Source organism: Podarcis filfolensis (assembly GCF_964270895.1).
Source record: "Podarcis filfolensis genome assembly, chromosome: 3".
In the NCBI taxonomy this organism is placed as follows: domain Eukaryota; kingdom Metazoa; phylum Chordata; class Lepidosauria; order Squamata; family Lacertidae; genus Podarcis; species Podarcis filfolensis.
The window spans coordinates 10,906,986-10,922,540 of NC_139606.1; the positions used below are offsets into that span (position 1 = coordinate 10,906,986).

General features: G+C 42.7%; 2 protein-coding genes across 6 annotated transcripts in view; one reads left to right on the top strand and one right to left on the bottom strand.

The window, feature by feature from the left end:
* The window catches only part of FERMT1 (FERM domain containing kindlin 1), a 637,654-nt gene that overhangs the window by 523,801 nt on the left and 98,298 nt on the right, over positions 1-15,555 (bottom strand). The gene's annotated exons all lie outside the window — the stretch shown is intronic.
* MCM8 (minichromosome maintenance 8 homologous recombination repair factor) overlaps positions 2,661-15,555 on the top strand; it is a 42,436-nt gene continuing 29,541 nt past the window's right edge. For 2 of the 5 annotated variants that reach the window (XM_083606458.1, XM_083606461.1), the window contains exons 1-10: positions 2,661-2,805; positions 4,448-4,608; positions 5,285-5,359; positions 5,928-6,010; positions 7,565-7,714; positions 9,265-9,368; positions 9,709-9,907; positions 10,475-10,560; positions 11,720-11,871; positions 13,447-13,645. In XM_083606458.1, coding sequence (XP_083462584.1) covers positions 4,467-4,608; positions 5,285-5,359; positions 5,928-6,010; positions 7,565-7,714; positions 9,265-9,368; positions 9,709-9,907; positions 10,475-10,560; positions 11,720-11,871; positions 13,447-13,645 — 1,190 coding nt within the window. In that variant the 5' untranslated portion in view covers positions 2,661-2,805; positions 4,448-4,466. The remainder of the gene's footprint in view (positions 2,806-4,447; positions 4,609-5,284; positions 5,360-5,927; positions 6,011-7,564; positions 7,715-9,264; positions 9,369-9,708; positions 9,908-10,474; positions 10,561-11,719; positions 11,872-13,446; positions 13,646-15,555) is intronic. The other 3 variants (XM_083606459.1, XM_083606463.1, XM_083606460.1) reach the window with 3 other exon arrangements.

Genomic DNA, 15,555 nt, shown 5'->3' on the forward strand with positions numbered 1-15,555 from the left:
ACGTGACTTTAAAGAAGAATGGGAACCTTTTACGAAGTATTTAAAGAAGTAACAAAATGAACTGGACCCCTTGGCAAGTTTTGAATAAACACAAATTTTTTATTGGTAACATATAGATAAATTGAGGATCTTTACAATTTTATAACATGCAGAGAATAACATGTGCTGAGAAACCAAGAGGAGCTGAGGGAAGTCTGGGGTGGGGGAGTTGGAGGGTGGGTTTTCTCTTTTTTTGGGGAGGGGAGGGAAAAATGGGGTGTGTGTGGATAATGTATTTTTGATAAATTGTTATGTTGAAATCCCTAATAAAAAATATTTTTGAAAAAAATATTTGTGGGGCATAGGAATTCGTTCATTATTATTTTTTTCAAAATATTGTCCGGCCCCCCACAAGGTCTGAGGGACAGCGGACTGGCCCCCTGCTGAAAAAGTGTACTGACCCCTTTCCTAAATCTAGCCAAGAAACCCTGTGTTGTAAAAGGTTGCCCCCATGGCATGCGGTACAGGGCACGCACACATTTTTAAAATGTCCCGCCAATGCCAGTGCAACCCATTTCTTGCAAACCGTGCAATTTGGGTTTTCTTTTTTAAGCGTACAACGAACCACGCCAAATAGGAATAGGACTTAAGAAAAGAGTAGCAAGTCCCCCATCTCTTTGCTTCTGCAGTTTCCCCTCCCCTCGCCTGATTTCCGGGTTACAGATGCTTCAGGTTACAGACTCCGCTAACCCAGAAATAGTACCTCGGGTTAAGAACTTTGCTTCAGGATGAGAACAGAAATCGCGTGGTGGCAGCAGGAGGCCCCATCAGCTAAAGTGGTGCTTCAGATTAAGAACAGTTTCAGGTTAAGAACGGACCTCCGGAACGAATTAAGTACGTAATAATAATAATAATAATAATAATAATAATAATAATAATTTATTATTTATACCCCGCCCATCTGGCTGGGCCTCCCCAGCCACTCTGGGCGGCTTCCATAAAAACCAAAAATACAATAAAATATCACACGTTAAAAACTTCCCTGAACAGGGCTGCCTTAAGATGTCTTCTGAATGTCAGGTAGTTGTTTATCGCTTTGACATCTGCTGAAAGGGCGTTCCACAGGGCGGGTGCCACTACCGAGAAGGCCCTCTGCCTGGTTCCCTGTAGCTTTGCTTCTCGCAATGAGGGAACCGCCAGAAGGCCCTCGGCGCTGGACCTCAGCGTCCGGGCAGAATGATGGGGGTGGAGACGCTCCTTCAGGTATACTGGACCGAGGCCGTTTAGGGCTTTAAAGGTCAGCACCAACACTTTGAATTGTGCTCGGAAACGTACTGGGAGCCAATGTAACCAGAGGTACCACTGTATATGCAGTTATGTACATTTATTTTATATATAAGACCTTATTTTTTTTATTTCACTAATAGCGGCAGGATATGAGAGCCAGAAGTCAAGTGCTTCAACGCATTAGGGACATAGAGCTGCAATGTCATATGGGCAAAATGGATAAACATGCCACAATTAGAGACTTTGGGAGAGGGTTCTCACCCGCAAATTATCTGGCTGATTTACAAATACCTAAGTACAGACACTCCTTTACCCTGGCCAGATTTAACGTTCTGCCCTCTGCCCTGCTGCTAGGCAGATACGAGGGCAAACCATATGAGTCATGTGTTTGCCCATGTGGCTCATCAGAAGTGGAAACAAGTCTGCATGTATTGCTGCACTGTAGTTACTACGAGGATCTACGCCTGACCTTTATTGCCCCAGTTCTACAAAAGCTTAAAAATGAACCAGAACTCCAACGTATGAGAGCCTTGGTAGAAGATAAGGTTCCTGAAATTACGATCAATGTTGCCAAATTCTGTGTAGCCACTATTAGGCGCAGGAAACAAGAGCTTTCCAATGCCAATATGCAGGCGAAGGCAAATACTTAATTTTATTTATGCTGTCTAATTTTAAATTGCTGTTATGGCCTAATCTGTATTGAAATTGTCCTTTGTTTTTTCCGGTGTTATGCTTTGCTGACTAGCTGTACGAGTTAATCTGGTCTGTGACCGTTTAATAAAATTTGATTTGATTTGATTTGATTTCACTAGCCAAGAAACCCTGTTTTGTAAAAGCTTGCACCCAGCTTGGCAGGCGGTACACGGGGCACGCACACATTTTTAAAATTTCTTGCAAACCGTGCAATTTGGGTTTTCTTCTTTAAGCGAAGTAAAACGAACCGCACCAAATAGGAATAGGACTTAAGAAAAGTGCAGCAAGTCCCCCATCTCTTTGCTTCTGCAGTCCCCCCCCCATTTCCCAGGGGGGTGAGAAGGGGCGGGAAATGCTGCTGCCCAGACGGCCCTGGACCTCCCTCCGTCGTTTCCTATGGGGCAAAGGCGTCTGAACTCAAGCTGCGCGCTGGCCTAGCGGCTGCCCCTGCGCGGGGAACCGGGACCCCAGCCTCTGCCTCGACTCCCCTTCCCCGCGAAGCCTCCCTTATCTCCTTCCAGGCAATAAAAAAAGGGCCTTCTCCCTTTGACGCAGGCGCAGTAGCCCGTCTCCCTTTTGTTGACGCCTTTAGGGAAAGGGAGGCGGTTCCCATAGCAACCGGGCAGCCGCCTTTCAGGGGCTTTCTAAAAGCCCGGCGCGTTGGGTGACGTAGAAACCGGAGCGCGCGTCTTTCTTTAGCCTCCTGACGGCCGGGCGACGAAAGTGACGCGTCAAGCGCGCGCCAAAATTCGAAAAGCGGAAGCTGCCTGAGGGAAGAACGAGTGGACGGGGTTTGGTGAGCAGCTGCTGCTTTCAGCTCTGGGGTTGCCCCACACCAGGCGGCAGGTGGGTGTGGGCAGTGCCGGATTTATGTATAAGCTAAACAAGCTATAGCTCAGGGCCCCACTCTTTTAGACCCCCCCAAATTCACTATTAATATACTTCTTAATTGTATTTCAGTTCAACAATTACTTTGATAAAATGCATGTTTCGTTATGTGCAAATGACTTTAGATACCTATTAGGTCCATAAATTGCCATATAGACATTACTGGAGCAGCGACAAGACGGTAAAATCTCTATTTCTATATCAAAATAAACGTAAAGTGGTGGCAGCAGCAACAAAACACAAAGGGAAATAAGACAAGGAGAAAAACGGGGAACTCAGGAGGGGGGAAAACCCCCTCGCGGAGTGAGTAAACCCAAAGCAAAATAAAGAGTAAAAATAGCGGAGGGGGAACAACGCTACCACAAAAGTAAAGGGAAGACAGAAGAACAGAAGAAACATATATAGAGTGTAAAGAATAATAATAATAATAATAATAATAATAATAATAATAATAATATCTTTATTGTCATTGCCCCCTCTCAGGGACAACGAAATTACTTGAAAGAAATCTCTCAGGTTGCAATTAAACTATTTGAAAAGCATACGATCTGAAACGGACTTTCTAGAATTATAATTACTTTGATAAAATGCATATTTTGTTCTGTGCAAATGGCTTTAGATGCCTATTAGGTCCATAAATTACCATATAGCATGTATTCAACACAAAAAACAGTGACTGTTTGTTCCTGACAAAGGACAGCTGGACATATAAAAGGCCCCATTACCTTCAGTAGCTTAAGGCCTCATCAAACCTAAATCTGGCCCTGGGTGAGGGTGTTGGTAGTGAAAATGAGGCATATCTCCCTGACATGCTAGATTTCTATGAGAAGAGGTGATGGTGGTTGTTGTTGTTATTATTATTAGTTAAAGGGGGTTGGACTAGATGACCCTAGAGGTCCCTTTCAACTCTATGATTTTATGAACATGTAGTACCTGTACTGTAGTCTGAATGAGTGTAGGCCACATTATAGGCTGGCCATGCTTGAGAACTGCCTAATGTCTAACTCTGGCTCTAAGGAGAGCATTTGTGGCCCAGGGATGCGAGGTATCCTATCCAGTGTACAGTACTGCTGTTATCTGTGGAGTGTTTTTTTAAATCCCTTTGCTGCTAAGTATTTATTATCATTATTTTTAAACAAATATATGGGCTGCTTCACAGTTTAATGCCTTCAAAGTGATGCTCAGCACAGAAACAGGCTAAAATGCAGATTCTTTCAAACAATAATCATGTAAAGAAACTCTTTAAAAAAGCAATTTTTTTCAGATATATAATTGTTCCATAGGTCGCACCTTCTTAAATGAAAATGTCTTCAATAGGTAGTGGTGCGCTTGGATTTTGTAATTAATGTATGTTGATTCAACAGAAAATTCCCTTATGTTCAATGGGACTTACTCTGACATTTGCATAGGATTGCAACCTAAGCGTCTTCTCTACTCACTGTACATTGGATCATTAGATTTCCATGCTAGCTTACTCCAAGTGTTTTACCTACAAGAAGTGGTCATCATTTCATTTCATATATGGATTACTTGCAAGGTGTAATGTTACTTGCCACACATGAATTGAAAGCAACGTCCTTTGGTTTAACTCTGGTTTCAGGTCCCTTAAGAGTGCTGAGATGAGCAGTGAACTCAGAGGAAAAGGTTCTGGGCGAGGAAGAGGTGGCTTTCAGAGATGGCGAGGAAGAGGAGCATGGCAAGGGAGAGGAAAAGGATGTGGACAGAGAGGGGAAGGGAAAAGTGCTGGGAAGTCAGAGTCTGGTATGTTAATTCCACAACATGATTTGCTTTTGTATTATTATTTTTTAAAGGAAGGTGTTTGTTGTTGGAAGGATAGCATAAAGAAAATGTGTCCTGTGATAACATAATGCAAGGCCTGGAGCTTGGGGTTGCCATATCATGGTCTTAAGATGGAAGGAAGTTTTAAAATCAGAACCCCTTGCAAATGTTGCCTCTGTGTACTGTATGAGCAACTATTATCTTTTAAAAAATAACTTTGTTCTAAACTGTATTTTATCTATTACTTTGAATTTATAAATTTATAGCCTGTCCTGCCTTCCTAAGGGGAGCCCAGTGAGCCTTTAAACAATAAAACTGCATAAAACATTATGAAATATTACAGGCAGAGCCAGTTTCTTATTCCACAGGGTATGCTACGAAAGAAGGCATAAATGTCATATGTGGTAAATATGACCCTGTGGACAGAACAGGCACATTTGTTATGATTGTTCTTGCTTTGTGTATTTACCTTCTGCTATTGCATTTTTGTGGATCTTTTCATATTGATATATATTTGAATATTTAATAAAAATGATATTATATGGTAATATATTGCAGACATCAGTTGAAAGCAGCATATATAGGCAGATATATCTATGAAAAATTGAGAACTGAAAATTGACTAATATCACTAACTTTCTTGGGAAATGCTTTTCAGCTCTGCCTCAGTTCATTCAGATGAATCTGGATCAGATTCCTATTTATAGAGGCTGGAAACTATATTTCTCTGAAGGTAAGCTTTTTCTGTAGATATATACAGAACTTGATGGCTTAAGAATAGAATAACATTTTGGCTTGTATTTAATTCTCCTCAATGCCTGATGAAGCCAAATCCTTGGTACTATATGTTATAAAATACGTACTTACGCAAAAAGGACAATTTGAAGTTAATGAGCTTACTTGTAGATATTTGCTAGTAGCTTATCATCTTGTCACTTTGTATGTAAAGCACTATGAATGTTTATGGTGCTATATAAATAAATGGTTTATGTGAGCTGTGTTCAGTAAGTCAATATGCAAACAACCCTTTTCTATATGGTGGTTCCAGTGTGACCAGATATTTTCCATTTCCCTCATGAATGCTACTTGCTCAACAGCTTCATTGTCATTTAACCTAAGCCTATGTTTGTGTACTATGAAGAAAATCCAGGAAGAATGAGCTGGTTTGTGCACAGTTTTTTTAGCATGGCATTTGAGGAAATGTAATTTCTAATAGAGAAATTGTGTTTTTGAATTCTAAGCAAGATGTTTTAAAGCTGCAGCAAAAATGTTAAATTACTAATGAAAATTGTCCAATTCAGCATATGATGACAACTCCCCTTTTGTTCAGAAGATTGAAGCATTTGAGAAATTTTTTGTGTCTCGAATAGAGCTTTATGATAAGGTAAGTCTTCATAATGTGATCTCTTTCTAATTCCTTATCTCTTATCCCCACCCTCCACTATCTTATAATTTGTAATAATAATGATAATGATAATTTATTATTTATATCCCGCCCATCTGGCTGGGTTTCCCCAGCCACTCTGGGTGGCTTCCAATAGAATATTAAAAACACAATAAATACATCAAACATTAAAAGCTTCCCTAAAAAAGGCTGCATTCAGATGTCTTCTAAAAGTCAGATAGTTGTTTATTTCCCTGACATCTGAAGGGAGGATGTTCCACAGGGCAGGTGCCACTGCCGAGAAGGCCCTTTGCCTGGTTCCCTGTAACTTTGCTTCTCGCAGTGAGGGAACCGCCAGAAGGCCCTCGGAGCTGGACCTCAGTGTCTGGGCTGAACGATTGGGGTAGAGATGCTCCTTCAGGTATACTGGGCCGAGGCCGTTCAGGGCTTTAAAGGTCAGCACCAACACTTTGAATTGTGCTTGGAAATGTACTGGGAACCATTGTAGGTCTTTCAAAACCAGTGTTATGAGGTCTCAGGGGCCACTCCCAATCACCAGTCTAGCTGCCCCATTCTGGATAGTTGTAGTTTCCAGGTCACCTTCAAAGGTAGCCCCACGTAGAGCGCATTGCAGTAGTCCAAGTTTGTAAATGATACCTTGTTTTGGATACCTTTCCCTTCTGAGGCTTCCATCACAACCACAAGTAGTAATATTTTCCATGGTGATGACTTTCCTGGAAAGGCTTAACAAGTTCTGCAGTGGCCTTTAGAAGATATGTAAAACCCTGTACTGTCAGGTGTGGAGGTTGTGGTCTATTTGGATCCCTGCTGCTAACCGAGTCCTTACTAAGTTTTATAGTGTTCAAATGTATATTTTTAGGATGCATTTATGATTTTGTTGAAGGGACACGGGTGGCGCTGCGGGTTAAACCACAGAGCCTAGGACTTGCCGATCAGAAGGTCGGCGGTTCGAATCCCCGCAACGGGGTGAGCTCCCGTTGATCAGTCCCTGCTCCTGCCAACCTAGCAGTTCGAAAGCATGTCGAAGTGCAAGTAGATAAATAGGTACCACTCCGGCGGGAAGGTAAACGGTGTTTCCGTGTGCTGCTCTGGTTCGCCAGAAGCGGCTTAGTCATGCTGGCCACATGATCCGGAAGCTGTATGCTGGCTCCCTCGGCCAATAAAGTGAGATGAGTTCCGCAACCCCAGAGTCGACCACAACTGGACCTAATGGTCAGGGGTCCCTTTATCTTTACCTTTATGATTTTATTATGTGTCTTGAAGGCCTTGGTGGACATAAAGCGAGGCTTCTGTTAATTATTATTAATATGTGTGCAATCAATTAGCAAACTTTATTAGCACTCAACACAATTTCAGGACTGGAGGGGAGCTGAACAAGTTCTTGTCTGCTTCCTTGTTCTGACGGGATCTCGATGTGCTAAACCTCTTGCTCTCACGCACGTCACTCGTATCCCGTGTTGGCAGTCTTTCTGAAAACAATTTAGACAAGCCTTTGAAAATACTGCGACAAATTCACACAGTTCTCTTCTATAGGATGAAATAGAAAGAAAAGGAAGTATTCTTGTGGATTATAGAGAGCTGGCACATGATACAGAATTAATGGCATCAATGCCTGATATTGCTTCTGAATTAAGAGATATGCCACAAAAGATATTGGACTGCATGGGCCTAGCCATACATCAGGTAAATACATCAAGCACATGGTGAGCAGTAAAATTTTCAATGTTAAATCATTCACAGACATGAATGCATATACTTTTTGGTGGGAGGAAGAGGCAAAAAGTGTCATTTAAGGTTCTTTTTTAACAAGTGTGTGTGAAAGGAAGACAAACCCATACTTCTAGATTTCTCATAGAACTAGTCTGGGAACTTCCCTCTGCATGGTTCTTTTATATTTTGATAACCAAATACTTTTCTCTATGAGCCAGCAGAAAGAAACTTATTAACTTATTTTTTTGTGACTGTGCTGGAGTGTTTTCAAAGAAATAAACAGCTAACGAGTTTTCGATTTTCTAACTTGGCTGCTTGTTTGAAATGCAGAGCTTATGGAATCATAAGACACCTCACCTTTTGATTTCAGGGGTCTGAAGTCTATTTTTGTGTTATAACTTGGATTTTATGCATGTTTGACATAAAATGACTTAGGACCGCAATACAGTGGTACCTCTGGTTGCGAACAGGATCCGTTCCGGAGGCCTGTTTGCAACATGAAAAGCCCACAACCTGAAGCGCCGTATCTGCGCAGGTGCGTGGCGCGATTTAGCGCTTGTGCGCATGCGCGAGCGGCAAAACCCAGAAGTAACCCTTTCTGGTACTTCCGGGTCACCGCAGGACGCAACCTGAAAAAAACGTAACATGAAGCAAACATAACATGAGGTATGACTGTATGACCACCTCTCTCCATATAAGCCAACCTGGACCCTTTGTTTATACAGTGGTACCTCAGGTTAAGTACTTAATTCGTTCCGGAGGTCCGTTCTTAACCTGAAACTGTTCTTAACCTGAAGCACCACTTTAGCTAATGGGGCCTCCCGCTGCTGCCGCGCCGCCGGAGCACGGTTTCTGTTCTCATCCTGAAGCAAAGTTCTTAACCCGAGGTACTATTTCTGGGTTCGCGGAGTCTGTAACCTGAAGCTTATGTAACCCGAGGTACCACTGTAATCTGAGGCCCTTCTTTGTGTGCCTCCTCTATGACAGGTCCGGAGGATGGCAACATGAGAATGGGCCTTTTCTGCAGGGGCTCCCTGTTTGTAGAATGCTCTCCCCAAGGAGGTTCAACTGGTGCCTTCCTTATCTTTAGGTGCCAGGCAAAAATATTCCCCATCAACCAAGCCTTTGGATGGTTAATATTCTACAGCCTTTTAAATGTGTTTGTGGGAGGGGGGTTATTATTTTGTTGTTTCTCTTTCAGCTATTTATTTCTGCTTTCATCTCATCTTTTTATATTGTGAATCACCCTGAGATCTTTGTAAATAAATATAATAAATAAGCAAGCAAGCCTCTTCCTTGGATTAAACAAAACTACCCTCAGAGCCAATATTGTGCCTAACAAAAGGATCAGTAAATGGTATTTAAGAAAGGGGTGTGTGTAAAATGAGAATTTAGAATGCAGAGTTTTGATTCTTGAAACCTTTGTGATTTTTTTTGCACTGGTTGGAAAATGCTGTTCAGTGTTACCAGCATCTTTATATGGTGGTCGAGGCTTCCTGAGTATTTATTTTTTTATGTTATAGGTGCTAAGCAAAGATCTTGAAAAACATGCAGCACAACTTCAGGAACAAGAAGGACTGTCCATTGATGAAGAGCCCATAATTAATGTCCCATATATTCATGCAAGGTAGCTATTGCTTTAAAAAGAACAAGTTTTCTTGAAAGGCTCAAACTCCACATGCCACATGTTATTTGCGAAGCAATGCATTTCCCACATATTGGGGAAATTAGTCTTAAGTTCCATTGAAATCAATGGCACAAATTATGATGAATAGCTTGTTGATTCTAACCCGCCCCACTGCCAGACTGAGATTTTCAGTCTGATCCTATGCATGTTTGCTCTGAAGAAAATCCCTTTGTGTTAAGTAGTAGTTAGTTCCAAGTAGGTGTGCATAATAGCTCTGTAGATTTTAACATGATTAATTTCCCCTGACAGTCATCCAGTTTTCCATATTGTTTTATTTTAGAGTGTACAACTATGACCCACTTACTCAGCTTAGGAATATTCGAGCCAATTGCTATGGGAAATTTGTGGCTTTGCGTGGGACTGTGGTGCGTGTCAGTAACATTAGGCCTGTCTGCACCAAGATGGCATTTATATGCAGTGCCTGTGGAAATATTCAGAGTTTCCCTTTACCTGATGGCAAATATACTCTTCCTACAAAGGTAATGAACACTTTAAAACCATTTTTTTTAGTCACCGTTTATTATTAGACTGCTGGGACTTTAAAACATCAGGCAATAAAGGGAAATGGGTTAACATCGGAAAAAACTAGGCTGAATTGCTGAAAATAAACCTTTCACGTCTTCTGGTTTACTGGCAGTTTATATACATGGTTCATAAATTAAGCTAAAGTATTATTTATCTTCAGAGCATTGTTTGCCAAAGAAGGATTTATGCAAGCAGAAGCCTCTGAGAATTAGCGTGAATGAGCTTTCTGCTCCTCCCAAACAAATGGGATAATGTCAAGTATTATAGTTTCCAGGGTGGCAGCCATGTTAAGTTTCTTGCAGCAAAAACGATGAATCTTGTGCCACCTTTTAGGTTAATAAAAATATTGTGGCATACATTTTTGTAGAGCAGATGAAGTGCAACTGATGAAGTGGACTCTGGTCCACCAAAGCTTATTCCATAATAAATTTTTTAGGCTTTAAAGTGCCACAAATTTTTTTGTTTAAGTACTTTGTTTAATATAAACTTTTTTGTGCTGAACTTGAACATGCATTTTTTAGTGTCCTTTGCCTGAATGTCATGGACGATCATTCACTCCTGACAGAAGTTCTCCTTATACAGTTACTGTGGACTGGCAGTCTATTAAGTAAGCATTGTGTTTTTTTTTGAATCTATGATATTTTAGATGTATCAACTGAAATAGATTTCGTGTGTGTGTGTGTGTGTGTGTGTGTGTGATACAGATTGCAATTAAAGGTTTGCATGTATTTATTAAAAGTTGACATGTAAGAGGAAATGGCCATGTTCTTCTAAGGGAATCAAATAATTTCATTGTAATATGCCTCCTCTTCTTCTTCTTTTTAAGTTGTGCTGAATAAAAAGCCATTCACAAATGAAGGCTGCAGTCCTAAAGCTGTTATTTGTTCAGCTGATAGACCCTAGGAAGCGCTGCTCTGCTGGGGGACAGGGAGTCCTGGCCCACTCTTATGCTAATAGAGGCCCCCTGATGTGTCTGTGGAAGGCTGCTTGGGTTTAGATGTCCTGCTGGTGGTGGGGATTGAAACTGAAAGTGTTTGAGCGAGGCTGGGGGTTCCCAGGATCCACAGGCCCCCAAATGAGCATGGTTAATACCTTACCATTGCAAATTGGGATGTTAGTGATTTGTAAATAGCCTAGTTTGTTCTACCTTACTGATACTCATCCCCCATAACTGTTTAGCATATTTTCTTTGCTTTAGGTGGTGTAAATTTTGACTATCTTTACTGTAATCTGTCAAGCCTCAGGGAATCCTATCCCTCCCCCAGTGGCAGCCAAAAAGCAGATAACACGAAGAGTCCTTACCATGGAATTTATTCAGTATTCATAGAGGGAGACAAAGGAATGTAGTCTTTATGCCATGATGGCGTTGCTCCAAGTAAAGTCCCACCCCCCACATCATCTCTATTCCTCGTCACCCCCACGCCGATTAATCTGAGCTTTCTGTCTCTGAGTTCTCTCTTCTACTGCCCATAATGCCTGCCTGGTTCGGGGGGGTCGGTCAGGAATGCTTTCTGAGGGCATTGAGTCTGTCAGCTGTCTCTTCCCTACTTCTTCATCATCTTCCTGCTGTTCCTCTTCCAATATTTCCCAGCTTCTCCCCTCTGCAGCTTCTGAACTATGCCCTTCTGCAAACCACTGTTCTAAATCTATACTGTCCTCCTGTTCTCGGGAAGGTTCAGGAGAAGGGTGGGCGGCCCCCACCATTCGTCTTCAGTCCAGCCCCTGACAAATATCACGAATACAAAAGTATTATCACATAATTCTAGGATTCAAGAGCTCATGTCCGATGATCAGCGAGAAGCGGGAAGAATTCCTCGAACAATAGAATGTGAACTGGCACAGGATCTGGTAGATAGCTGCGTTCCGGGAGATGTGATTACCATCACAGGCATTGTCAAAGTGTCAAACACTGAGGAAGGTACACTATAACTGGCCATAGCTTTTGTATGTTGACATTTGTGCAAGTTTTCTCTGTTTTTGGCAGAGTGAGGGGAGGCGACCAAAGTAATCCAACTACCTGACAATGGTATCTACATGCGTGAATCTAATCTAATAAGAAATTATCTTAGGGAGAGCTGCAATAGTGTAGTGCAGTGGGTCTCAATTAGTGAGGACCCCCTATTTTTCAAAAGCCAAACGATGGACCGGCTATCTTTGAAAATTTTGATAGCTCTACAGTAGTTACCTCTGCAAAGTAATTTTTTGAACATAATGTGAGGTAGCCCCTAATAAGCAAAGGATTTTAGGTATACTAGAAAACAGATTAGGGCTGAGCAATAGATGGTTTTCAACAACGTGATATATCAGCACTTAAACATTGCAATTTAGTGGCACCTCGGTTTAAGAACAGCCCTGTTTACGAACGATTCGGTTTACAAACTTCGCAAAACCGGAAGTAGTGTCCCAGTTTGCAAACTTTACCTCAGTCTAAGAATGGAATCCGAACAGAGGTAGAGCACCGGCGGCGGGAGGCCTCATTAGGGAAAGCGTGCCTTGGTTTAAAGAACGGATTTCCGGAATGGATTAAGTTCGTAAACCGAGGTACCACTGTAATCTGATATATCACGATGTCTGAAATTGGAGATCAGGCGTGGGGATGAGGGAAGGAGCAGCTGCGGAGATCAGATGGGTGAGAGGAGAAGAGGAAACAGAGTCACCTCCACTGCATGATTTTAGTGGGAGGGGATGGGGGGGGGTTGTGCATCAAGCCACTGTCTGTGGGGGCAGCCAGAGAAGATCCACATCCACCGTGGCCGCTACTACTGTCCTGCTGTCTGAGAAAAGCTGCTCCGCGGTACCTTGAAGTGAGTTCAATTGGCTGCCCTCACCTCCCTTAGTGTGAGGAAAGGCAGCTTAGAACAGCAGCGTTATCGCTGAGATCATTGTGCAATATCAGCGGTGCCTTGAAATCGGCTGCTCTCATGCGAGGAGCGATATATTGCTGCATATTGCCAGGTCAAGATCGTTATCGTGGTGTGATTTCAAAACTGATTTTGGTCAGTATATTGAAAGTGTTGGGACGCGGGTGGCGCTGTGGGTTAAACCACAGAGCCTAGGACTTGCCGATCAGAAGGTTGGCGGTTTGAATCCCCGCGACAGGGTGAGCTCCTGTTGCTCGGTCCCTGCTCCTGCCAACCTAGCAGTTTGAAAGCACGTCATAATGCAAGTAGATAAATAGGTACCGCTCTGGCGGGAAGGTAAACGGCATTTCTGTGCGCTGCTCTGGTTCTCCAGAAGCGGCTTAGTCATGCTGGCCACATGACCCGGAAGCTGTAAAGCGAGATGAGCGCCGCAACCCCAGAGTCGGCCACGGCTGGACCTAATGGTCAGGGGCCCCTTTACCTTTATTGAAAGTGTTATAGTTCTTGTATATATCTTTTATTCAGGAATTATCACCCTGTGTTTGAAACTAGTGTTTTTTTTTGTTTGTTTTTTAACTGTAATATCCCCATATAGAGAGAATAATGTGATTGTTGCTGTGATATTTTAACAGGAGCATCCAGAAATAAAAATGATAAATGTGTCTTCCTGTTATACATCGAAGCAAACTCTATCAGCAACACTAAAGGACAGAAAGTCAAGGACTATGAACATGGAATAAATCACCAAGCCGGCATGGAGTTTTCACTTAAAGATCTTTATGCTGTCCGGGAAATACAAGCAGAAGAGAACCTGTTTAAGCTCATTGTCAAGTATGTCACTTCTTGCATGTCATTGTGAATATTAGACTTTGCATATTATCTTGTTTCAACAATCCCAGACGATCCACTCATGACGCCCTCTCCTCTTCAGTTTTTCACTTCCAGACCCCTTAATTCATTTAATGTAAGGAAAGAAGGAAGTGTGTGCATGAATCTGCTTTTCTACAAAAGAATCTCCTTTTAAAATAATCCTTGAAACACACAACTTGGTCTAAGCTGGAACAACTTGTTCTGTTCTCCATTCTACTTATCTGGAACTAGATGGCTGACTGCTAAGTTTAGGACATGAAGCAGATTGTACAGGATTTCTTTTGGGGGTGGCTATTAGAAGAGGAATCTTAAATGCTCATTCTACGCTCCTTGGAATCTAGGACATTGTTCTGAACTATCTGATGCTTTGGTAGGGGAGACACTGAATGCAGGTATTGTTTGTGTAACTAGTACACATTGATAAGTGTCCAATGTTAAAACAGTTCTGATATTAACTTATCTCAACAGAAGGGATATAGTGATTGAAACCAGTAGGTAGTATTCAATGAAGTTTTAACCAGGGTAAAGGTAAAGGGGCCGCTGACCATTAGGTCCAGTCGTGACCGACTCTGGGGTTGCGCACTCATCTCGCTCAAGGGGCCAGGAGCCGGCACTTGTCCGAAGACAGCTTCCGGGTCATGTGGCCAGCGTGACTAAGCTGCAGCCGGCGAGCCAGCACCAGCGCAGCACACGGAAACACCGTTTACCTTCCCGCTGGAGAGCGGTCCCTATTTAACTACTTGCACTTTGGGGTGCTTTCGAACTGCTCGGTTGACAGGAGCTGGGACCAAACAACAGGAGAAGAAGAAGAAGAAGAGTTTGGATTTGATATCCCGCTTTATCACTACCTGAAGGAGTCTCAAAGCGGCTAACATTCTCCTTTCCCTTCCTCCCCCACAACAAACACTCTGTGGGGTGAGTGGGGCTGAGAGACTTCAGAGAAGTGTGACTAGCCCAAGGTCACCCAGCAGCTGCATGTGGAGGAGCGGGAAATCGAACCCGGTTCCCCAGATTACAAGACTACCGCTCTTAACCACTACACCACACTGGCTCTCACCCCGTTGCGGGGATTCGAACCGCCGACCTTACGACCAGCAAGTCCTAGGCACTGTGGTTTAACCCACAGCGCCACCCGCGTCCCACAGGGTAGACACATTTAAATTAATGAACATGTACATGTCTAAGTTAAGTCCACTAATTTCAAAAGGTCTGCTCTGAGTAAAAGTTAGTTAATTCCACCCAATGGGTCTTAAAGTGCTGAACTTCGGCAGGATCATTGTATTGTTAAGAACTTAGGTTTCGACGCTTGCGTAGGAGTGGTAGTTGTGAAACTTGGTAAGAAAACCCAAGCATCCTCTCTATTTCTGTAATTGCTATCAAGCTATTACCAGGGCAGTGGGCATTTCATAATTCCGTGTAAGGAAATTGATATGATCACTGAGATCTAAAAATCTCAACATTCTTTAAAAAATATCTTTTTTTGTTACCAGCTGTTATAGATGCAGGAAGAAATTTGAAAATGTGTAGGCAACTCTTGTTAATTAGAAGCCGGGTTAGGGTGGCGCTGTGGTCTAAACCATTGAGCCTCTTGGGCTTGCCAATCAGAAGGTCAGCGGTTCGAATCCCTGACATTGTGAGCTCCTGTTGCTCTGTCCCAGCTCCTGCCAACCTAGCAGTTTGAAAGCATGCCAGTGCAAGTAGATAAATAGGTACCGCTGTGGCAGGAAGGTAAACTGCATTTCCATGCGCTCTGGTTTCCGTCATGGTGTTTCATTGTGCCAGAAGCAGTTTAGTCCTGCTGGCCATGTGACCCAGAAAGCAGTCTGCAGACAAACACCTGCTCCCTCGGCCTGAAAGCGAGATGAGCGCCA